This window comes from Lemur catta, chromosome 12 (genome assembly GCF_020740605.2).
Source record: "Lemur catta isolate mLemCat1 chromosome 12, mLemCat1.pri, whole genome shotgun sequence".
Classification (NCBI taxonomy): Eukaryota; Metazoa; Chordata; class Mammalia; order Primates; family Lemuridae; genus Lemur; species Lemur catta.
Genome location: NC_059139.1, coordinates 86595022 through 86619538, shown reverse-complemented (window position 1 = coordinate 86619538; position 24517 = coordinate 86595022). Strand labels below are relative to the sequence as shown.

Genomic DNA, 24517 nt, shown 5'->3' with positions numbered 1-24517 from the left:
ACTGGGATATTCTTGGATTTCCATTTTCCTGAAGATCACTTAAAAATCCCAATGTTTTATTACTACTTTTGGGCTTGTAGAGTGGAGAAAAGATTTTACTCACTGCCATTGCTTATATTTCTTCTAAAAAACACACAAACATATATGAAGCCTAACCTCCCAGCAAACGCAGACAGGTAGGAACAGAACACACTGAGCACACAGATCATTTAGGAAGTGTGGTGCATAATTCACGCTCTGGGGTGAGCGGGACGTCGTGGCCCTGAGTCAGCAGCGCCTGTGCGGAGCTGACAGGTGTTCACAGCCTCTCATCCAGCAGACAGCGGGGTTTAATGTGACTTTGGGTGTGGTCTGCAGGATGCTCTGGTAGTCAGTGTGGGTCCTTCAGGCAGGTGTGGAGGCAGCGAGAAAATAGGTAAAACCCTCTTCCCTGTTTGGGTTTTCAGAGAGTTTCTGATGACTTGTTTTTCTGTAAATGGGTTTACTATGCCAAGGATGCTGCTGACAACGACCTCTGAGGCTAGCTCAGCCCAAGTCACGTGCCCATCGCTGGGCAAGTGGCTTGTTTCAGAGTTAATTCTTTGGGTGGTCTTTTCCCAGTTGCTGGTGATATCAAACCTCTGGTTCCTTGGTAGACAGAGGTTAGGATCTGCCACCCTGGCATTAGACATTCCTGAGGGAGGGGAGGCAGTGGAGGGAGAGGGCTCTCGTTGGAAGGCCCAGGTTCTGCCAGCTACAAGGCCAGAGATCTTAGGAAAGGTTCTTAATTCTTGTGTCTTTCTTCGCTCAACTACAAAATGAAGGGGGTTGGATCAAATAATTTCTAAGGTCATTTATAGATTTAAAATTATATGAGTATGTATGCCAAGAGGATATGGACTTTGTTTGAACATCCACAGATAAACAAATTAGACCATAAACAGGCTCTCTAGATTCATAATTCCCATCATGTAACATCACTCTACGGAACAGCATAATTTAAACGGTCAATTCCTTAAGTGTAAACATGAGTTACTGAGCCTTGGCCACTTGGCCAAGACAGGGATGAGGACTTCCTTCGAGCACAAGCAGGGGGCAAGCAAGGGCTGTCCCAAGCCAAAAGAATGGGCATGGCCAGGCCGGCCCTTCTGGCACCACTCTGGGCTACTTGTCAGGCCAATTGGTAATCAGTCATTGAAGAGTGACTTAAAATATGCATCCAATATGTAAACGACCGTTCTTACCCACAACTTTCTGCCTTTGGTAGAGAGGGCAAGTGTCGCACGTTTAGAAAATCAAGGAACAGTTTGGGAAGTTCTTCATTTTCTAAAATGACAGCCTGTGAAAGCAGAAAACAGAATTAGAAACTGGAGTGAAGTTTGCTAGGCGATCAATCAAACAAACTATTTCAAAAAGTCATAACCGTCCATCAAAGTTCTTGCCAGCCACATTCCACACGATCAGTATGAGGAGTGGTCCCCATGTCACCCACCAAGGATTCGGGCTGACAGCAAGCTGTGCAGTGCCAGCAAATGCTGCATTTTCTCTCTTCCGTCCAACCAGCACTCACAGAGCACCTACTGTATGCCCGATGCTGACTAGGGGACAAGACAGTGGGGAACCAGTTAGGTATGGCCCCTGCCTTCATGGAGATTCTAAGCCAGAGTGAATGTTTCAAAACCTGGGAACAGCAGCAACGCTGCTAAGACATGTAAATCAAATTTTCCTTACTGAGTGATGAAGTGGTCTGGGGTGTGTGTGTGTGTGTGTGTGTGTGTGTGTGTGTGTGTGTGTGTGTGTGTGAAGTGGTCTGGTGTGTGTGTGTGTGTGTGTGTGTGTGTGTGTGTGTGTGTGTGTGTGTGTGTGTGTGTGTATCTCCACAGAAGACCACTGCTGATTAGGAAATACTATAAATGGTTTTTCTAACTGGAAGATTTAGTCAAGACCCCTCAGCTATCACCTGTTTCGGCATTAGGATCAACTGACATTTATTGCCATTTGGACAGCTCCACTTAAAGGGTCACTAACAACTTCACTGCTAAAGTGTAAATCAGTGTATATACTGAAAAAAATCTATAGAGTTCTTCCATTTAGGGAGCTCTGCTAAATAGCTGGCATAATGGCATAACCATGTCAGTACTCAGAGATCCAAATTATGCAGTTTCAAGGAGAAATCTGATGGAGAGCTACAGAGTCCATTTTCATATCTACGTATTTTCACAAATCTGACCGAGTGTGCAAACTGACTGCACATTTGCCACCCCCTCTCCCCTTTTTCCAAAGACAACATGAGAAAAGCATCAAAGATTATATAATAACCCCTGAAATCAATATAACTACTCTTAAGGGTCATTTTTTTATAACTTAACATGGTGTAAGTTTTGTCCAATGAGCACCTGTTGTTTGAAGAACAATGAGAAGTGAATGTGAAATACCATTCACACAGTTGTCCAGGTACGTTGCAAGCCCATGCACAAGATACATAACTAGTAACAAAAGCAAGGTTGAATGACGTGTATCTTGTGTATACTTAGCTCTGTATAACATCTTGTTTTTAGCCATAGTTTACGTACTGAGTTGCCCCGTTTCTCGCCAGGTTTTGGAATACTGTCACCTGGTTCAGGACATATAAACGGGGTGAGTGACTGCCCAGGCTGCCAGTCCTCCCAGGCTGCCCTCTGTTCCACACCAGCGCACAGCCCCATTGCCCCTCTGTCCTAGGCAGGGTCACCCCGACAGCCAGCTCTACAGGGGGCTGCTACTGTTCCTGACGTAGCCCACTGTACCCACTGAAGCTTAAGCAATAAGAGTGGGCTAGGTCAGGAATATTTATTCATTAAACAAATATTTACTGAGCATCTTTTATGTTAGGCACTGGGATATGGCTGTGAATACAACTAGTCCACTGGAACATGGGCTGGTGGAGAAAACTAGTGATAAATAAGTTAAATATACACACAAAACAACAACTGAACTTGCCTTACAATATAGTGATATGGATATATACATTCTCTAAGTGTTTTTCCATCCATCCAACCATCTCTCCCTCCCTGTGTGTGTATGTTTATTTTTTTCCTGATTGTAAAAATAGAAAAATGGAAAGTTTAGAAAATAAAGAGAAAACAAATGCCTCTTCCCAGGCATTTCAGTTAAATTACTATTTCTATTACTATTACTATTTCAGTTAAATTTCCTTAAATCATTTCACCTTCATCTAAATTTTTACCTACCCAAGGAAATTTCTGGGTGACCAGACGTCAGAATTTCAGTGCCCAGAACTCAGAAAGTTCTAAGAATCATCAGACATATAAAACTCCAAGGTATTTGTACTATGATACAAGTTTCAGTGATTACCTAGTTTTTCTAGATATCTGTTTAAGGGGATGATATAATACTTATTTGAATAATAAAGCTTAATGTTGTAACAAATATAGACCTGTTCCCCCAGGCAATAGTTTTAATTATCTGTACAAGTGGTAGCTTTCAGATTAAAAAAAAATTGGGGGAGGGTGTAACATTCTTATCTCCACCCCCACCTTTTTAAAATAAATTAAATCAATAACAAGTGAGGGACACTTTTAATGACCTGAACTACTTAATTTCCAGGATCTTTAGACATGTCATCCATCATGGCAGTATGGAGGAAGACATCTCTTGAGTGTTCAGGGGGTTACTTTGGTTTTATTAATGCAAGATTTAGGGAATTTTAACAAGGTGAATTGTTTATTTGCCTTGACAGATTGGCTTACAATGCACTGGGCTACATCTACGGCATGATCATTAATGACAAAAGACAGGCAAAAAGCTGTTTACACTGCAACACAGGGACAGGAATTAATCCTGCTCAGCCGCCCCAAACAGAGTTCTCCAAATAGATGATCACATTGCTTTACGTAAGCTACAGTGGCAAAAAAGGAATATAAAACACTCCAGAAATTTGTATTGATTTTTTTGTTAAATTTTCACCGAATATTCTCAAATAATATTTTTCATAAAACAATGACCATTTATACTTTTAAGACCGAATTATAAAGAAGGCGGCACTGGGGGTTAGTTAAGCCTGCAGTTATATGGACAGGACTATTTCCCAAACTCTCTTTAAAAGCTTTTAAGAAAAGAATTAATACTGTAGTCCAAGCAGAGATGAAGTGCAATATAGCAGAATTTACCTATGTTAATATATTATGTACAGTGAGATGACTGTCATTAATTAGGGCAGACATACAAAAGAGGAATTAAATCAGCTCAACCAAATCTTTCTGTTCATAAACACATGATCTCACTTGCGAGACACGGAGCAGGGAAGTGGGGCCTCACGACGTTCCACTGGCATCTTCTTCAGCTTCTGGAAAAGCTTTTGCTCAGGAGGAGCTGCCCCTTCTCGCGGCTGCACCCTGGCTCACCTCATGTACTTTGGACCCTACTCCGGTTTAAATCACCTAACTCTGTTCAACAGATAAGCTCTTAATTTTTAAAAACAAACCACAGTTTTGAATATGAAATCCTACTTCCCCATGGTTTTAGATTGTTTATTTTTGATCAATCTTCAATAGTTAATCATTTTCATTCTCTAGAGAGGCTTTGTGGTGTAGGAGGCATGTGGGCTTTAGAGAAAGACCTGGGTTTGAATCCCTTCTCTGTCTACCTTAAGGGGTTGTTGTGAGGATTAAATGAGTCTCCAGGACTCTCTGGCATACAATTAGCATTCAGTAGGTGTTAATTCTCTTTCCTGTGAGTATTTTTGTTGTATCAATTCCCAACAATCTATTTCATTCATTTTGGAAGTTTAGATTTTTGTCCATCTCTTGAACAGAGCTTCTTAGCCCTCTATAATTCAGGGATTCTTTTGAAAATCAGATAAAAGCTGAGTATCCTACTTGCCAGAAAATACACCTCCATATAATTGTGCTTTCAGTGGCAGGAGGATCATTGGCCCCTGAGAGCCCAGCCCAGGACACCCGCTTTTATCTCGGACGAGGCAGCAACGCTGCTGGGCCCACTGTCCTCTGGCCTGGCGCCTCGTGCACTGTCGGGGCTGTGCTGTGGGCCAGCTCCCCAAAGGACACGCTGGCCTTCTTGTTTCTCTCTCCCTCTTTGTCAATTAGCGCCCGCTGGAGGGTGCGCTGCCTCACTATTAGAATCCATTAATGCTTTCAGCTCTGGGCTGAGGTTGAAAATACTTGTCTGGCAGTGACACTACCACGGTAAAGGATTCTATCTGATTAGACCAAAATCTACTGCTGCGCCAATTCTAAAACGTAATTCATATTCATGGCTTCTGTGTCCTCTATATATCACTTGAAAAAGCAACAATCAGTGGGGTGGAGGGTTCCCAAAGCCAACAAAATATTGGGGAAAGCTCTGTGGCTGCTGGGTCAGAGTCGGGCTGGCGGAGCTCTCGTGTGCTGCACCTGGCATGAGGGCCACTTTGAACCGCAGGGCGGCCACGGGCCCCAGCCCCCGCGCTTCTGACTGACGCCTGCAGACTGGTGGTACAGCTCTGGCACTGCTCGTCCCATTCCTGGAGGCAAGTGGCACACATGGCCCAGCAACTGGTTTATGCAGTGAAACATCTGAATTCAAAAGGAACGTGGTGAGTTGGAGAAAGAGCTAGAAATAGATCTCATTACATTTTACAGGTATATGTCCTGAGTGAAACACTGTAAGAGGCAGAATTATCCAGATGCAAGATGGAGAGTTGCTGTTTACTACAAGGGTCGGGGGTCTCGAGCGGTAGGTCAGCAAGAAGTGCTGCTTCCACGAGGTATCAAATAAGCTGAACAATCCTCTCACCCCACTCACTGCATGTTATCAAGCCCTGCCCCCAGCCCCTCCCCAAAGAGAAATAAGAATAAACCTAGGAAGAGCTAGAGGCAAAATAATTAAAAGATTTCAAAATAGTTTCCATAAAAAGAGGTCATCCAACAGCAGGTACCAAGCACGGAGTACGGCAGTGGAGGGCCAAGGGGACAGTGATCTCTAAGTTAACTAACGGTTCTGTTAAGGAAGGTGGTGGCTGGTTAGCCAGCATTTTCAAAGCTGTTGGAATAAGAACAAAGTATTGTCATAACCAGCAGGGAAGGAGTCTATCTCTAAATTAAAGCTTGTGCAATAAAACTAGCAAAAGTGGCACAGGTCTGGGAAGAGTAGGCATCAAAGAGTGTCTACATATCCTGGGCTCTTTAATACACACGCAGACTGGAGATGCTATAGAATTAACAAAAAAACGCACTAAAGAAATTTCCACCCAACTGGTCACTTAACAATGTATGTAGAGTAGGCCAGCGCGGTGGCTCACACCTGTAATCCTAGCACTCTGGGAGGCCAAGGCAGGAAGATCGCTTGAAGCCAGGAGTTCGAGACCAGTGTGAGCAAGAGTGAGACCCTGTCGCTACTAAAAATAGAAAAATTAGCCTGGCCTTGTGGCATGCACCTACAGTCCCAGCTACTCAGGAGGCTGAGACAGCAGGATCCCTTGAGCCCAGGAGTCTGAGGTTGCTGTGAGCTATGATGACACCACTGTACTCTACCCAGGGCAAACAGAGTGAGATTCTGTCTCAAAACAAAAAAAAAAACAACAGGGAAATTGAACCTCACTCCCCTCTACTTATTAAAAAACAAAGAGAGAGAGATCAAAAAGAAAAAGAATGCATGTAGACTAAAAATCAGATTATTATTAAGATGCACAAAGGAAATGGGGTTAAATCAAAGAACTATAACAAGTGTGTGATATATTGTGTGACCTACTTTGATATTACTACATCCAACTGTGATAAATATTAAAACTGAGTGACTGATGTATTTTATAAAAAACAAAAAAAATTATTTTTCTTTATACAATGTTACTCATAAGAATAAATGATTTCCTTTAAAATAGACCCAGTAGTCCTTCAGAAATATCATTCTAAAAGACGAATGGGAAAATCTTACACTCTATGAAAGCATTTACAAAAAACTGCCTGAATGGGGCAGAAAAACAATAGCATTGCTACCAGCAGCCCCTGCAAGTTCAATGTTTACTCCAGGAGAAATGTCTTTTTTATTGAAAAGGTGCAATTATCATCATGTAACACAAATCACAAAATCCCGATTTTTCTACCTTATCAGCTTTATAAAATCATGTTCCCAAAGGATACCATTGATTAGCTGCACATGTTCTTTCTGTGACATCCCAAATACTTAATTGTCAGTTATCTTTTCTTCTTCAGGAAGTAAAATGTAGTCACAAAATTACAGAGGGACTTGTTCTGCCTTAACCTTCGCAAGATGCCATCATGCAGTAGAAAACACTGGTAAAATATCACAGGATAACGCTGTCCGACAAGGGAGACATATAAACACTGTAATGATTTCCCACGAGTTTCCATTTTAGAAAATTGTCACTAAGGCGAGCATAAACGGTGACACATCTCCACCGAGGACACGGTGAAATCGAACGCTGGCATTCTAGTTAGGTCCAAACCTACCCGGCAGCCAATTATAACAGGAATGGAACATCTTGTTGAAAACTTGGACAAGACCACTTTGCTAACCTTCCAAGATCCCTGCACAGAGCTGTGTTGTTTTCGCTGATTTGATCCTTTTATTCGCTTTTCAAGACATTAGACACACATGCACATATTTCTTTCCATTGTCTATCAGGGTTGCCTTAAACTGTAGGGAACTTCTCTGTCCCAAACGCCAGGGTACTGAACTAAGTCAGGAGGTTTACAAGAGTCCTTTAAGCCCTTTTTCCATTCCATCTGGTTTGGTTTGAAATATCCAATTGTTAGGGTGACAGAGTTCACCACGACAGTTTTTCCTCTCTTTACCAGGAAAGATGCTTCCAACCATATCCACTTCAGAGGTGCGGCTAAGCACGGGGAAGGAGAAAAATCAATACCTCCTCACTGCAGTAAGTGGGCCGCAGTGTCACTATCCTCTGGGACCCAAACCCACTGGCTCACAGATGCTTTGCAGTCCTGTCTTCTACTTACCCACTCCCCTGCACTTGGTCACAATTTTATAAAATGAGCCACGGTCAGGTTAGCAAAGGAACACATAAAAAAAAAAAGCCAGCTAGTAAACAGATCCAAGAAGGATCATGATCACCAGAAAAATAAAAATCAGATGTGCGTCTGAAGAACCCACTGCACCATGCAACCTTCTCTCCGCATGTGACACCATTCCTAAGACCTGTCCACCCTGTGCCTTGGTAAAAACTGCAATGCTCATGGAATTTAAACAGACATCTGTTATGGTTCCACAGGGCTTTATAGACTATCTTGAAAGAAATCCAAGGACCTGCACTAAAAGCTGAATGCTGAAATGGGTCTATTTCGAACAGCAAAGAATCTGTGCAAAGTAACAATGTAATTTGACTTAAGAAGATTTGAAAAAAAGGAGTATCATTTCTGATAATGTAGGTAAAAGGGCAAAACTAACCATAGAACAAAAGAAACTAGAAAATAAATCATCCTTGGAGCTATTTTAATATCAAAACTTAAGCTCTGTGTTTTTCTGGACTGTCTATTCATATAAAAATATTTATTCAGCACCTACTAAGTACAAGCATGGTACTAGGGACACAATGGTTATTTAGCCAAAGAAACATGGTCCTGCCCACTGGGCCTTATGGTCTAGTGGGAAAGATAGATGCTATTCAAATAATTACAGTAATGATATAAAATTATAAACTGAATTAGTACGTTGAAGATAAGTAGCTAGCTTCCCTGATCATTAGTAACAAAGCATCCTATTGACCTGTGGGAATGAAGGGAAGTTCCCCTGGGGAAGTGACCCTCGAGCTGAAGTTGAACGAGTGAGTTAACGTAAAGGGAGTGGGATATTCCAAACACAAAGCACAGCTTGTTCAAAGGCCTAAGAAAGGTAGAAGCATGACCTTAGAAGAACTGATAGAAGGCCAGAGAAAATAATGCAGCTAAGCAGTAAGATGGGAGAACCTGAGCTGGAGAGGTCGGGCAGGGCTCCAGGGCCACGTGAAGGCGTTTGTTTTTCCTCTTCTGAGGATTTCAGGGGCCATGACGTGATCTGTGAGTGGATGGTAGGTGGGTATCTAGGTGTACGTGACAGGATCCAATTAGTATGTTGACTGTAACTGGAACAGCAGTAGTGTTCCTCAGATGGAGTGACTGTGCATCAAATCCTCTCTTTGGGTGTCTCTAAACTGCTTCTTAACTAACCCATCAAGTTAATTTTAATGACTATACTTTTTATTTCATATTTGGTTCCTTTTCAAATCTGCCTGTTCTATTTTTCTTAAATTCTTGATCTATGTCTTCAATTATTTTAAACATTTTTATATTTTGTTTCCCATTAAATTGTTCTTTTATTAATACTTGAAGTTCTTAGGATCTAATCCTGCTGTTTTTTGAGTCTACTGACTCTCACTCATAGCTGTTCACTTTCTTCTGTGTTTTGTAGTTCTTGGTTCATAAGCTTGTCTTCGGCAGGACTTTATCCGTGGGAATCCACTGCAGGCCAGGTTCAAGGTATGTCCTCCCTGAGAAGTTTTGCTTCTATTCTTAGAAGCGGATCTCTGATTGGGATCCTATTGATATAATAATCCTTGAGCAATGATTACATTAATTTTCTAGACTGGGGCTTCTGAGACCATGTAGGTACTGAAAACATAAATTCTAGACTCACAGGAAACATGGTTAGGAAGCATTAGGAAAACCTGTTCATGCTCAGTGATTTTTTTTCACAAGCCAGTTGTCTCTAAAGGGGATTACAGATATGTGGAGAGTTAAGCAAGATCATTAATTGTGACTCAGGAAAAAAATATCAGAATTTCTATTTTTAATTAAAAAAAGAAACCTATTTTTTATAATTTTAATGTATCAATTTATAGTAGGACATAGGTGAAATTTATTAAATATGCATATAATAGAATGTTATGCTCAAACATTTTTTATTGATAAGGATGTATAGTCCTAGACCAGCAGACTATGGTTCTGACTATAGTGTAGTAAAGAGTTTATAATAGCCACCAAGGTCCAATCTATCCAAACAATATGCCTTGAAATAGTCTATTTTATTTTCTATTTTTTTTTTTTTTTTTGAGACAGGGTCTTGCTCTGTTGCTCAGGCTGGAGTGCAGTGGTGTGATTATAGCTCACTGTGCCCTTGAAACTTCTAGACTCAAGTGGTCTTCCCACCTCAGTCTCCCCAGTAGCTAGGATTACAGGAACATGCCACCATGCCTGGAGAATTTTTAAATTTTTTGTAGAGTTGGGGTCTCACTGTGCTGCCTAGGCTGGTCTCAAGTGATCCTCCTGCATCAGCCTTTCAAAGCACTGAGATTACAGGTGTGAGCCACCATACCTGCCTGAAATAGTCTATTTTATCTTCATTTACCCTAAGGTAAACTATGGGAGGGTGCAGCTCTATTACTGGGAATGCCTTTCCTACCTCTTTTCATTTCAAAATATTACGGGAGTACAAATGTTTTTGATTACATGGATTGCTTTTGTAATGCTTGAGTCACAGCTATAGGCTGCCCATCAACCAGATAGTGTTCATCGTACCCACTAGGTAGGTTTTTGCCCTTCCCCTTCTACCTGCTCCTCCTTGCTTGATTTCCACTGAGTTTACTTTCCCTAAACCCTCAAGTGCTAAGTTATCTTTTTTGTGAATAACAGAATCATTTTATGTGATGTAATGATTAATGCTGGGTTGAATCACTAGCAGAGAAATGCAAATTGAAACCACAATGAGATACTGTCTTACTCTAATCAGAATGGCCATTATTAAAAACTCAAAAAACAGTAGATGTTGACATGGATACAGTGAAAAGGGAACACTTGTACACTGTTGGTGGGAATGTAAATTAGTACAACCTCCATGGAAATCAGTATGGAGATTTCTCAAAGAACTAAAAGTAGATCTACCATTCAATCCTGCAATCCCACTATTGGTATCTACCCAAAGAAAAAGAAATCATTATATCAAAAAGACACCTACAGTCCTATGTTTATCACACCACAATTCACAATCACAAAGATATGGAATCAACCTAAGTGCCCAGCAACCAATGAGTGGATAAAGAAAATGTGGGATACATACACCATGGAATACTACTCAGCCATAAAAAAGAATGAAATAATATCTTTTGCAGCAACTTGGATGGAACTGGAGGCCATTATCCTAAGTGAAATAAGTCAGGAATGGAAAACCAAATACTGCATGTCCTCACTTATAAGTGGGAGCTAGGCTATGGCTAGCCATGGTCACACAGAGTGGTATAATGGACAGTGGTGACTCAAAAGTGGGGAGAGTCGAAGAGAGGTGAGGGATGAAAAGTTACCTATTGGGTACAGGGTGCACTATTTGCGTGATAGGTACACTAACAGCCAGACTTCACTACTATACCATATATCCATGTAACAAAACTCCACTTGTACCCCCTAAATCTATTGAAATAAAAAAAATAATAATAAATAAAATGTAAAAAATACTAGGTTAAGTCATATTAACGTTCAACAATTTTAGTCTACCAAATATGGCAATTTTCATGTGGTTTATAGCAATAACAATAATATTTACTTAATGTCTACAGTGTGCCAGGCTATCTTATTTAATTCTCATAATACCATGAGATATCATTATCAAAATTTTATGTTAGGAATTTGGGGCTCAGAAAGGCTAAATCACCTGTGCAAAGTTTCTAAGAAGATAAGGGAACATGTGGGATTGGAACCTAGGTATCTCTAGTTTCAAAACTGCTATTCGGGCCGGGCATGGTGGCTCACGGCTGTAATCCTATCACTCTGGGAGGCCGAGCCGGGCGGATCCTTTGAGCTCAGGAGTTCGAGACCAGCCTGAGCAAGAGCGAGACCCTGTCTCTACTAAAAAAGTAGAAAGAAATTAGCTGGACAATTAAAAAATTAAAAATAAATTTAAAAAAAACAACCCCCCCCCCTGCTATTTGGATGATGTATTGATTCACTGATTCATTCCTTCATTTCCTAAATAGTTACTGACATTTACTACATGCCCAATAGCACTATGCTGCATAGTTTAGTTTTCTTCTTATTGAACTTTATTGGAATCTTCTATATTTCCCAATATGTATTTTTCAATTTTATTTATAAGCTTAATTTATTCCAGAGATGAATTTAAAGAAGCCATTGAAATTGGTTATCTTAAAATACATTCCTCATTTTCCTTGGATTTAACATTTAAAATTTAAAATTATTAACATCTGAACTAATTCTTACATGTATACAAGGATTTCCAGAAGAATAAATTCTATTAATTTCTCTATTATATTTTTAAAAACCTGAAAATAAAACAAATCCATAAACAAAAGGATCTGGTCTTGTAACATTTCAAAACCTGTTTGACAACTTTTGACCAACTCAATTCTTTTTAGCAAATGATTGGGTAAAATTACTTTAAAGTCACATATTATACACATCTGATCCATTTAAATTACCTGTGTGTTGACTAAAAATGTGCCTTATACGTAACACCAGAATTTATGAGGTATTTTCTTGATGATCCAATAGAAAAAACTCCAAACAAACAAATTCTAAAAGCAATGATAAATTAGATATTAATACTCCCCTGTAAGTCAAACCTAAGATCAGGGGACTAACCCATTTGAATATTAGTGCATCACAGCAAAGCAAACCAAAACTGATTTAATAATTCAAATAAAGTGGTAAGGCACTAAGTTAAATACAAATTATAGAATATGCTTACGGAAGCATATTCTTATTACTTTAAAGAAGAAATATTAATCACAACTAGGCTTGTAAGATGTTGCCTAGAGATGGCCTCAGGAGACCGGTTTTTAATGAAAGATTTACAATTAGCATAGCCTATGCGTGTTGATGAATTGATGTTTTTAAAGTGTTTAAAGCACTTAAAAACAATTTGCTCTCTCAAGTCCCTTACACATTCCCCCAACTACCTAGTTTATTCCTCTAGTTCACTTAGCATTCTTTCTTAATACACTGCACACTTTGACCTAGTCAAGCATAGCTGGGTTTCAGCGGGTGTAGTTGAGAGCAATGAGGCCTTCCTAGGCATTCACATTCTTACTGAACTACAGTTAAGACGTAGCGTACTGAACTAACATCATTTCTTTTAAAATGGAGACCTCCAACACCATTTTATGTTTGTTCAGTTATAAGCACTGCAGCGAGTCACCTGTTTAAATGCTACAGTAGTGCAATTAATGTTTTACATGAATTTAGGAAGGCTCAATGAGCAAAGTTTAAAGTGCACAGTACTTAGTGGGAACACAACGGGAAATAGCTACAGAGTGTAACAACAGACTTATTTCAGGATGCGTAACTAGTCCTCAGAGAAACAACACAAAGAAAGAACAGTGGCACTTGTGGAGATGGCTTATAGGTCTACAGTTAAAAACAAATCTATCAAGATAGCCAGGAGGAGGCGCCTGGCCTCTTGACTGCAACAGAAAACACAACCAATGAAATTGTTCACACAAAACACGCAGGTAAGCAGCGGTAGCCAAAAGGGACAACACTGAGGGAGACAGAACACAATGGCAAGAAAGATGAGAAATTAGGCCTATATATCCATGACTGGTCATGACTGCACAGTAAGTCCAAGCTGGGAACTGTTCTCTAGGTTCACAGAAAGAAGGACATATCTACTCTAGCCCACATCTAACACTGAAATAAATCATCCCATAACTTAGAGTTAAATTATAGACATTTTTGCGGGCCCTATACCGAACAATAGACATGGATCTTTTCCTGTGAGTTTTCTGGATTATATGAGCCTTTTTCTGATTGGCTCCCAGGTATCCTCAGGAGGGAGGAACAGAACGAATTCATGGAAAGCTGCTCCACGCGTGAGCGCCAACACCCAGATCTCTGCCTGCCGCCTGCCACTGGAGGCTGTGGCACAGACTGCCAGCTGTCCACCACAGAGCCATTCTCCCCTTCTTCCTTACTAACGGAACACCAGTATTGTTCGGGTGTATGGCAAGTTTCTAAGCTAAAAAAAAAAAGCAAACAACTGTAACAAAAACCAATGAAAATAACAATACTTGCCCCTCACAACACTTCCCCACAAAGCCCCTCCCCAGCATTGTCCCTTGGCATGTGACACAGATCTCGCCAATAAGATGTCAATGGAAGTCACTGGATGGGACTTTCTCAAAATGGATGGTCGGGCTACACTGGCCCTCATCCTTTTGCTCATCTCTCTACCCCTTTCCTCCGTCCTCTTGCCTGGACCATGGGTATGATCTTTGAGCTTCGCTGTCATTTTGTGACTATGAGGGAAAGGCCAAAAGAATCAAAGAGATGTAATTCCTGATAACCTTGAGCCAATGAACCAAACCCACAATTACTCACCACTGTACTTCTCAATGCTTGAGAAAGATAAACCATAATTTTAGTTAAGTCTTTGTATTTGGGTTGTTATCTGTGGTAGAACACAAAGCCCTACTGATGCAGACCTCTTGCCTCTGCAGGTTGCAAAGTCCTATTTTTGGCCCATAGAACAGAGTACTGAATAGAATACGTTTTAAAAAGAGAGAAAGAAAGAAGAAAAGGAAAAAAAACCAATTTTAATATTCTTTTTTTTTTTAAATTAGAGATAGATGAAAGAAAGAAAGAAAGAAAGAAAGAAAGAAAGAAAGAAAGAAAGAAAGAAAGAAAGAAAGAAAGGAAAGAAAGAAAGAAAGAAAGAAAGAAAGAAAGAAAGAAAGAAAGAAAGAAAGAAAGAAAGAAAGAAAGAAAGAAAGAAAGAAAGAAGGGAGGGAGGGAAGGGAAGGAGGGAAAGAAGGAAGGGAGGAAGGGAGGGAGGGAGGGAGGAAGGAAGGGAGGAAGGAAGGGAGGAAGGAAGGAAGGAAGGAAGGAAGGAAGGAAGGAAGGATGGACGGACATGGTGTCTTGCTATGCTGTCCAGGTTGGAGTGCCTTGGCTATTCATAGGCATGGTCGTTGTGCACTACAGCCTTGAACTCCTGGGCTCAAGTGATCTTCCCACTTCAGCCTCCCGAGTAGCTGGAACTACAGGTGTGCACCAGCCCGCTTGGCTCTGATAGTCTGTCTTTAACTTGTGACCTTAGTACTGGGTAGAATACTTGGGGGTGAAAAAAAGAAAAAAATAATCCTGACATGATACTTTTAATTTACTACTTTTAAAAAGTCCATAACGTAAAGAATAGCATATGAAAAATGAAAAATCAATTAGGTTCACACAGACATTGCACAGTCTATAAAAAGCAAGGAACAATACATGAAAAACTTATATACCTAACACAGTAGGTAACAACACTGATCACCGGGCAGTAAAGAAATCAAGCATATAGGTAACAAGATGAGACTAAACACAGAAAAATGTAAGCTGATTATGTGGAAAATTTCCTCCTCAATTGAGTCTTTTAAATAAATCATAGACAGTATCCCCAAGGAAATGGCGTGTTTCATTAAACTTACTTTCCAAAGGATTGTCTGAATCACTGTGGAATGAGCTATGGGGAGTAATTTAGCACTGGATGGTGGAAGAAAATACAATGCTACTTTAATAGATCTTTTTAATCACAAATTTTATGATCTTTTAAAAGCTTTCTATGAAGAGCAATTAATGGGAGATAGCAAGGATTTACATTAATATTCTAGCAAGTTAAAATGACTGCATACATCTTTAAGCAGAAGTTTTCTGTTTTGAAGATCTTAGCTAAGTTTGAAGGAGAAACACTAATTTATTTTTTAAAAGGAAAATAAAAAAGAAGCTGGAAGACGTGCCTCTGGCGTCTCTGGATAACATATTTGGATTCATTTCTCCTCCCTGCCCATGGCTGTCCCTGGGTGCACAGCCAACTGAGGGGGTGACACATCACTGGGCCTGGGCAGAGGCTCAGGAGATGCACAAAGACACCACCTAATACGATGGAGAGACCCATCCCTGACAACGTAGACAGCTTGTCGGGTCTGCACACCACCCACTCCAGTCAGCAGACGAGCCATACCAGGCAGCAGTCTACTCAACCACCTGCACACCCAGCCTGTCCCAACCCAGAGAGGAGGCTGGGGAGGCCCCGACAGGTGTGCTCCTCCTTCCTGCCAACATGCTTTGCTGTGTAACTCTCTCTGAGGCTCAGCTGGGTGAGATCACTCCGGGACAGCCAGTGATTTCATAGTTAACTGAGAAGTGATAGGTAGTTTTGGTTTATAAAAATTGTATGCATTTTTGAACATTTACTTACTTCAATTGTTTGGAATTAAATTTTAGGCCCATTTGTTAGGTTCTCTGTGCTTCAATTTCCTCATTTATAAATAAGGGTCAATAATAGTATCTATTCAGAGGTTACAGGCATGATAAAATGAGACTCACATTTATGAACTTGCTACAGTGCCTGGTATGTAGTAGTAATCTAGTAAATATAGATTACTTATAAATAAATACATTTAAAAATAATAAATGAATGCCTGGTATATCTAATAAATATAAGCTATTATTAGTACTATTAGATAAAAAATAATCTAGTACAGAAGCTATTTAAATAGCTGATTTAAAGAAAGAGAACACTTTCTTACACGGTTTTACTTATATCATTATTAGCTTTTCTTTAAAACGCTTGTGATTTGTATGTACTCCAATTATGTTGTAACTTCCTGGCCCCTTGATGCATGCACACAGGCAAAAGAAAGTATTCGTTCCATACATTTTGTACACAGAGTCCATTTAGCCAGATCTTCAGAGCACTACCTCTGTGGGCCAGTAGGTTCAGACATGACCTAGCTCTGCCATACAAAGCCCTTCTGTGCAATGGTGTTGCCCCTCGATTATCAGCCAGACCTCTGATACCCTGACCCAGTACTTTCTCACTCCCATTAGCCCTCCCTTTTCTGCCCTCCCTGCCCAGTTTAACATTCCCTGAGCTACCATTGCAATCCACCCCCTGAAACAGCTCAGTCCCACCTGCGCCGCTCCCTCTGCTGCACGCAGGGCAGCCCAGGTCTGGCTGCGTCCCAGCCATCTCTTAACCACGCCTCAACTCAAGCTGCTGAGCACCGTGAGAAAACCACACAATACAAACAAGCTGGTTTCACTTAAGATTCAAGCTCTTATCCTCAAAATATTGTCCAGTAATCTTGTTAGTTTTCTCTAGAATGCTGGTTCTCAAACTTTAGTCAGTATCAGAAGCACCTAAAGGGCTTGTCAAGACACAGTTCGCTGGGTTTCTGAGCCAGCTGGTCTTTGGTGGGGCTTAAAAGTTTGCATTTCAAAGAAGTTACCAAATTTCCAGTTAATGCTGAAGCTAATGGTCCGGGAACTACACTTTGAAAACTACTGCTGGAGAGGACTCCATCTTTCCTCATTTCATATCTTCTCTTCTCCTTTTATCTCCCTCATCCCTTCCTCCACTCTCCCTCTCAGCTGATAACCACTCTCCACACAGAAACCACCCCACCGGATCTTCTGCCCCCTCACTGCACCGACTCTACCTACCCTTCACCTCCACCAGCCTTCTCCTCCTTCCCCTGCTGCAGGGGGAGGTGCCCTCCTCCTGGCAGAGGCCGATTCCAGCAGCTCCGCTCTGGCTCTCCACAACCCCCTTGCCTTTCTCAAATATTCATTCCTGTAGTTATTGCTCTTCACTCTCTTGCCTGTTCACTGAGTATATCCATCCATGCATTCACCTACCTACCTCCCATCTTCCTGTCATCTCTGCCTGTAACCTCTGAATAGATACTATTATTGACCCTTATTTATAAATGAGGAAATTGAAGCACAGAGGACCTAACAAACGGGCCTAAAATCAGCAGGTAAACACTCACTAGAATGTCTCATTATAAAACAACAGACAAAACAAACAAACCAAAAAAATCCCTCAGAGGCTACAGTCCATTTTCCTGCTCTTCCTGGCAAAAGTTCTCAAGAGAGGCTCTTGCCCTTCCTCAGGTCCAGTCCCTTCATTCTTCTGCCCTTGCGAACTGGCTTCAGTTTCCACCATGCTCCACGTGCCAAGGTCACAGATCTCTCTCATCTTGCTGAATTCCACGGCCACTTCTAGCCTCACCTTACTCAACTTCTGCGCAGCCCTTACCCAACCAGACAACCACTCTCCCACTGCCTAAAATACTCATTTGTTTTTTTCTATGACTCTTCTAAGCTTCCTCCTATCTCAGTCGCACCCTCCTTTGTTGCCTCTTCCTTTTCTACCCAAACGGGGGGATTTTCAAGGCCTGGCTGGTGGCCTCACCTCTCCCCACGCTCCCCCTCTCCCTGAGGGCAGGGACTGCTGTGGGTTTTCCAACCCTAACACTGATGAGGTGTAAATTCACCTCTCCAAGCTGCAGTCTCATTTGGGCTCCAGACTGGTGGAACTAAACATCTATTTAACATCACCTGAATCTCTTGTAGACATCTCTAATTCAAAAGGTCTAAAGCAGAACTCAGCATTTCCTTAAACAACAACAAACCCCCTTCCCCTCTAGCCCCACCTCTTTCTTCACCTGAGCAAGTGAAAGCACCGTCCACCCAGCTTCCTCCCCTACCTTCCCCAGCAGGCCACCAACAGCCCCGCATGCAGCTTCTCCCCATGTGCGCACAGAGTTGCAGCCACAGTGGTCTTCGACCCCCCACTGTGCCCCCATCTGGCCACAGCCTCTGCACGTGCTCCGTTGGCCGCCTTCCCACACCTCACAGGGTCACACTCCTTGTTCTTAGGTCTCAGCCTAAATGTCACCGCAGAGGTGCCTTCCCTGACTACCTGAACCCAAGCAACGGTTCTTACTCTGATAACCTTTTTTCATTTATTTACTTATTTCCTTAACAGCACTAGTAAATATTTTATTGATATGTTTACGTGGTTTCTGTGTACTCAGTTCCAGCTCTAAGAAGGCAGGACTGAGTCTGCCTCACTCACCACTGTACCTCACATCCAAGACAGGGCTTTGAATGCATGAGGATTATTCTAGAAGCAGAATCAGGGCCAACAAAGGCAAATACTGAGAAGGCAAATTCTGGCTTACTAGAGAGAGAAACCTTATAACTGAAGCCTTCTGATGGAATGTTCTGCTTGGAAGGTAACAAGTACCACTGCAGCAAGTATTTGACCAAAAGCAGCTGGAAGTTCAGTTCATAAGAATGCTGTGGCAAGGATTTATAGACAGGTAGGAAATGATGCAAGGAGCTTGCTAAGAAAAAATAATAATATCTACTACCTGCAAAATGTTTTTTGTCTTGCTAAGTGGCCTCACATATACTAGGTCACTTAATCCTCACAACCACCTTTGAGGTAGATAAGCTCAAAAGTATTTTATGGATGAAAAACTGCCTCTGAGATGTTAAAAGATTTGCTGTCCTTAATAAAACCAAGCCCAGATCCTCCACGATGGACAACGTCTGCCCCTTGCGTCAGGAGTGTTAAGGAGTCTCACACTTCAGGGTCCTTCTCGCCCCAGCTCTGGTCCTTCAGGGGTCAGCTCCTCCCCCTTCACCCTCAGGCCACAGGGGCACCCACGCTGCTTTCTTAAGCTCTGGAGCAAGGCCAGGCTGTGGCTGACTCAACCAAGGAGGCTGCCAGAGGGAAATAAACAAAGAGGGGCATGACACTAGGATGTGGCTTACAAATCACCAACAAGATAAGCCATTGCTCATCTAAATCTTGGGAAAAATAAACCAAACAGAACAGTGATGCTTTCATTTGGTGTTAAATGTACCCCGCTACCCAAAGAAGTCGCTTTTTGACCCCTTTATTACAGCTCATTACGATCTGAACTTTAATAAGGATAAAAGGGGAAATTGGAAACAGCTTTGTTCAGTATAATTTTTAACGCATGTGGAAAAATCCAGGTTGAAAATTGAGTAGCTTAATTGGTTTTTAATTTTTAAATCTTATCATAAATGCTAAAATTTAGTGTTAAATTTTCAAATATTTTCTAATTTGTTTTACACAGCCTACCATGTCTTCATTTCTGGAAGAGGAAAACAGCTACTTGCTAGAGCAATCTGTCTTCAGTACAGAAAATAACTGAGTCAGACAGCAGCTTGGACTCTTTTAAAACACAGGTCCGAATAATGCAGTGAGAGGAAGCTTCCCAACTGTGATATCTTTTCTTGTTTTGTCTCACTGATATTTCCTTATGAGGGTTTTTGGGTCAGAGTAAACTCCCCAGGACTGGTCTGACATTCCCTTTGAAACTAATTACGTTAAACAGCAGGTGCCTACTTCTAGTTGGAGCAGAAGAATGCAAGCCGTTCAGGGAATTCAGCGCACTTGGGGTTAATGCTCTCATTTTTTAGGATCTTCTCTAAGCTTAGATATCTCCCGCTCACTCAATCTGATAAATCAAAATGGAAAATTATAAAATACAACTTTTGGGGTGTATTGTAGCTGCTCTAAGGAAACACTCTGAAATGCTTAAGTACTTAAAAAACAAACTGGCTAATCACATTTTCAGGGAAAAAACTGCTATTCAAGTAATAACTTTCAGCAGATTGCTGTGATGACCATACGGCACAAAGGAACAAGCTGCAGGGAGAAGGGTGACGGATCTGCGTCCGTGTTCGAACTCTCCATCAGTAAGCCCAGTTTTCATAGAATAGGCATTTCTCCACTAATTAATACAAACAGGTATTACTCTGAAAAAACATTGATGCTGATGTTCTGCCCAACCAATAGAGCTCCATGATTTCTCAGTGGCCTTCTGTTATTAATTTGATGAATGACTACCACAATAAGATGAATATTTAGCAAATCCAAAAGTATGCCTTTTCAAATATACCAATTTCACTCTAAATATAAACAGAAGTGATACATTCATAGTTTACAAAGAACTGCTCATTACTTTCCTTCTTATATTTGAAGAATCTTGAGAAAGTCTGGATAGCCAGTAATTCTAACAATATAATATAATATTATAATATAAACTGACTCCTGGTCTTGGCCTGAAAGTCTGTCTGCCCTGATGAGTGGCTCCAAAGGAGTTGATTTTGACTTGAAAGGAGTCTAGGGTAAGTGGTTTCTATTATGTGGTATAGCTGAATATCCAAAAATGCTTAAAAACCACAGGTTCTAATTGTTTTAAGGCAGACAAAGAACAAAAGAGAAGAGGAATTTTAAGATACCTTGTAGTTACGCAAAGTAAACAAGGATATGCAAAATTTAAATAATATTTAAGAGAAAAAGAAAGGATGGAAGTGAAAGAATAATCAAAATACAACCTAAATTTTTGTACTTGCATACAATAATGTCAGAAAAGTTCACTTGAGAATGGATAAGGGTCTCATTTATTTCTATCTTTGGGACTAATTTTATTATTACTTTATTCTCATAAGTATTGAGAAGAAAATATTTCGGATTGAAAATAGAATGATTAGTCTGATTTCCTTAATTCGATAGTGAAGCAGACAGGCAAATTTTGGAAGTAAATATTTAAAATTCTATTTGGAGAAGCAGATCAATAAGTACTGATACCTTGTATTATTATCACCACTACCACTACTGTTGAACAGCTTTTTAAAAAAATTACTGTTTTTCCAAATGAAATATCTGATGTTTAGGTAATACTTAACATATTATCCATGATAGACAGTATAAGAAAATCTCCTATGCATGGACTGAACCTTTATTATTCTTACTTTTAAATTTAATATCAGTTTTTATTCTACCAAAGCACTAGGCTAAAAGCTAAGTAACTTCTCTGAACCACTCATGCAATGAACCAGACTGATCCCCCTTTAGTATTTGTGTATCACTATACACATTTCTTTCAAACATACAAATGACACTGTAGAGTTTGTTTAGATATCTGAATGGTCGACCTAAATTCCTCAAAGGCAAGGATTATGTGTTAACAATTTATGCCAGCCACCTTCCACAGATTTCTCAGTATCTACTGAACACTGGCCTCTTTTTCTTAGTTTGTTGACAGCATGTTCTGTATTTTGATAACTACAAAATTTTACTCCATGAGAAATGCTTTTAGTAGAAGTTATCACTTTAGATTACCCATAGGTCCCCTTTTTGTCCACTAGCATAAATAATTGTCTATAAGTCTAAATTTTTGTAGTACCTGAAAGTTTAATTTGCCACAAAACACTACATTTTACATGCTGAATGGAATATGATTAAACATGTGTCACAAGAATTGCCCAAAACAAAGGGTGAATAAGTAACAATGGAAGGTCATACAACAGCCCCTGCACCTTAATTCAACCCCACATAGGAAGCACCGACAAGCCCTTAAAATATAGCAGGTGCTCAACAAATTTAAATTCCCATTCCTTTTCCCTCTGGCATCCGCTACTATAGGGCAGTCAGGGATGAAATTAACTCAGAAAAGGTTTCCATTATCTACCAGGCATTCTTCCCTGGACAACAAACATGTGTGCCACAGGAAGTGACTAAAGCAGAAATGGAATGAAGGTTAAATTACTTTCCTCCTGCCTCTCCTTTTCTCCACTTCCTGCCTTCTGTCTCTTTCTCTTGACTATCTGGGAATGCAGGTTCCAAAAGCCACATTTTAAGATAAAGACAGAACCTTTCAAGGTAGCCTACATTTCAAGGGCCAGTCTTCCAAACCGGAAATGCACTAGTGAGTGGAGACTCAAAGACTAATGGATGAGAAAAGGGAGGCACCACCAATTAACATGCATTTACTTTTTTAAATCTCAAGTTTGTAATAAAAATCACTCAAATTACACAGGCAAAAAAGTAGATCCTATGGACGTGATGCAAATGTTGAGAGTGTCATAAATACTCTAAAACTATATTGTGCTGATGGTCACACAATTCTGTAAATTTACTAAAAATGATTTAATTGTATACTTATAATGTGCATTTTATGGTATGTAAATTGTACCTCAGTAAAGCTGTTAAAAAAAAGTACATCTTTTTCTCCTTTTCACTCCCCTGTAGCTGATATTCAGAGTCTAACTGTCAGATGATCGGGCTAAGTAAATCCTAGAAGATGCTGATCAAGTTTTTCCTGGGTCAGCAGAAAGATTGTTAAATATGGCTGATACTCAGTGTCTGGTGTTACCGAGAGAATAAGGAGGAATTTTGTTTGCCTAATAAAAACTAATTCAGCTCACCACTTTTTATGTACCTAATGCATGTCAAAGTAGAAATACTGCTTATCTACTACAAACATACTGAATTGGCACAATGACATATACTTTGCCTGAATTAGGGTAAGTCCTAACCTTAATAATTCTACTTTAATTTTTTCACAATCGACACACGGGCATGCAAATGGAATGCCGGTAGCTTGGTTCTAAAGCACTTAAATATCTGCTCTCTGACATCATCTGACCTTCAGCTTGCTGATTACCTTTTGACCTCACGGACACTGCTCTTGTTGGTTTGGGGCATGGCATGAGCACTGTCAATCCCAGGGGCCCTGCCCTGACTGCGTGTCCCCACACTGGTCCTGCTCCCCTACCCACAGCGACCAGTGGAGGGGAAGACTTCCCTCTTCTGAACTTCCTTTTGATTCTGATAAGCCTGATGTCTTACCTTCCTATCTTGGAAATGATAGCTTATATTTCATGGGCAAAACATTGAGTAGGTATTCTCTGCGTCACACCGGAGACTGGAACAGGCATGGAATATAAACCAGTCAGAGCACTCACCCTCAGCTCAACACACAGCACTCCCAGTGTGCCTCCTTCTCCTTAAATCCCTTCTGCTCTCCAAGTTTGTCTCTTGTGTGAAAGGTTTGAGAAATTACTTGGGTTTTCTACTATTAGAAGAGAAGAGAAAGAAATATGAAGTCCAACTCTCTTTTGTTACAGAAGCAAAGAAATGAAATCTCACCCCCAGACCCTTTATTGCCAGGGTTAGGGGTGGAGGTTGGGAAGAGACAGATAACATTTTACTTAGACTCTGCAAAGTGAACTTGCCTTTTTCCTCCACAAACAGGGAAATATCAAATGATAAAATGCTGCCATTATAAGGAATAACAACAGTTACAGAAATGCTTTTAGAACAATTATTTGTTACAACAGTTTGTGAAAAAGAACCCAGAGAGGTAGACCTGCAAAGTTCTACTCTTACAGGCAAACAGCTTCATTATAAGTTTTCTCTTAATATTTCGCTTACATTTAAAATTATAAATTGCAAAAAAGTTGAAGTTAGCTAAACATGACTAATGTGTGTATAACTGAATTAAAAAATATGTGTTTTATTATGTAAATGTATTTACTATTTGTTCATATTGTTTTTGACAAGAGGTTTTCTGTATTCAAAGAGTCTGGAAGGGGAAGAAAAAACCCCACAATTGGTAGGTTAGCCTGTCCTTAGTTTTTGAGGTATAAAGTCATTGTTGGACACAGCTTCAAGGAAAATGTTTATAAATTCAACATCTGCAACTACCTATTATGGAAAGACATTTCAAAACCAAATTTGACTGCTGACAAAGGATGTGGGTGGACTGTTGAATAAATGGAGATGGCACAACTGGTAAATAAGAGGTGGCTGTCAGCAGAACTTGGGTGTTCACTTTTGTTTAAGGCCAGAAGGCTCAGTGGTGGGCATTACATGGTATATCTGAAGATTGCCTAATTTTACCCCAAAGGCAGGAGGAAAGGTTTTA

The 24517-nt window shown here is 40.5% G+C and overlaps 1 protein-coding gene across 1 annotated transcript in view; it reads right to left on the bottom strand.

The window, feature by feature from the left end:
• Positions 1-24517, bottom strand: part of SNX24 (sorting nexin 24) — a 152646-nt gene that overhangs the window by 7832 nt on the left and 120297 nt on the right. Inside the window, exon 4 of the mRNA XM_045565705.1 lies at positions 1224-1318. Coding sequence (XP_045421661.1) covers positions 1224-1318 — 95 coding nt within the window. The remainder of the gene's footprint in view (positions 1-1223; positions 1319-24517) is intronic.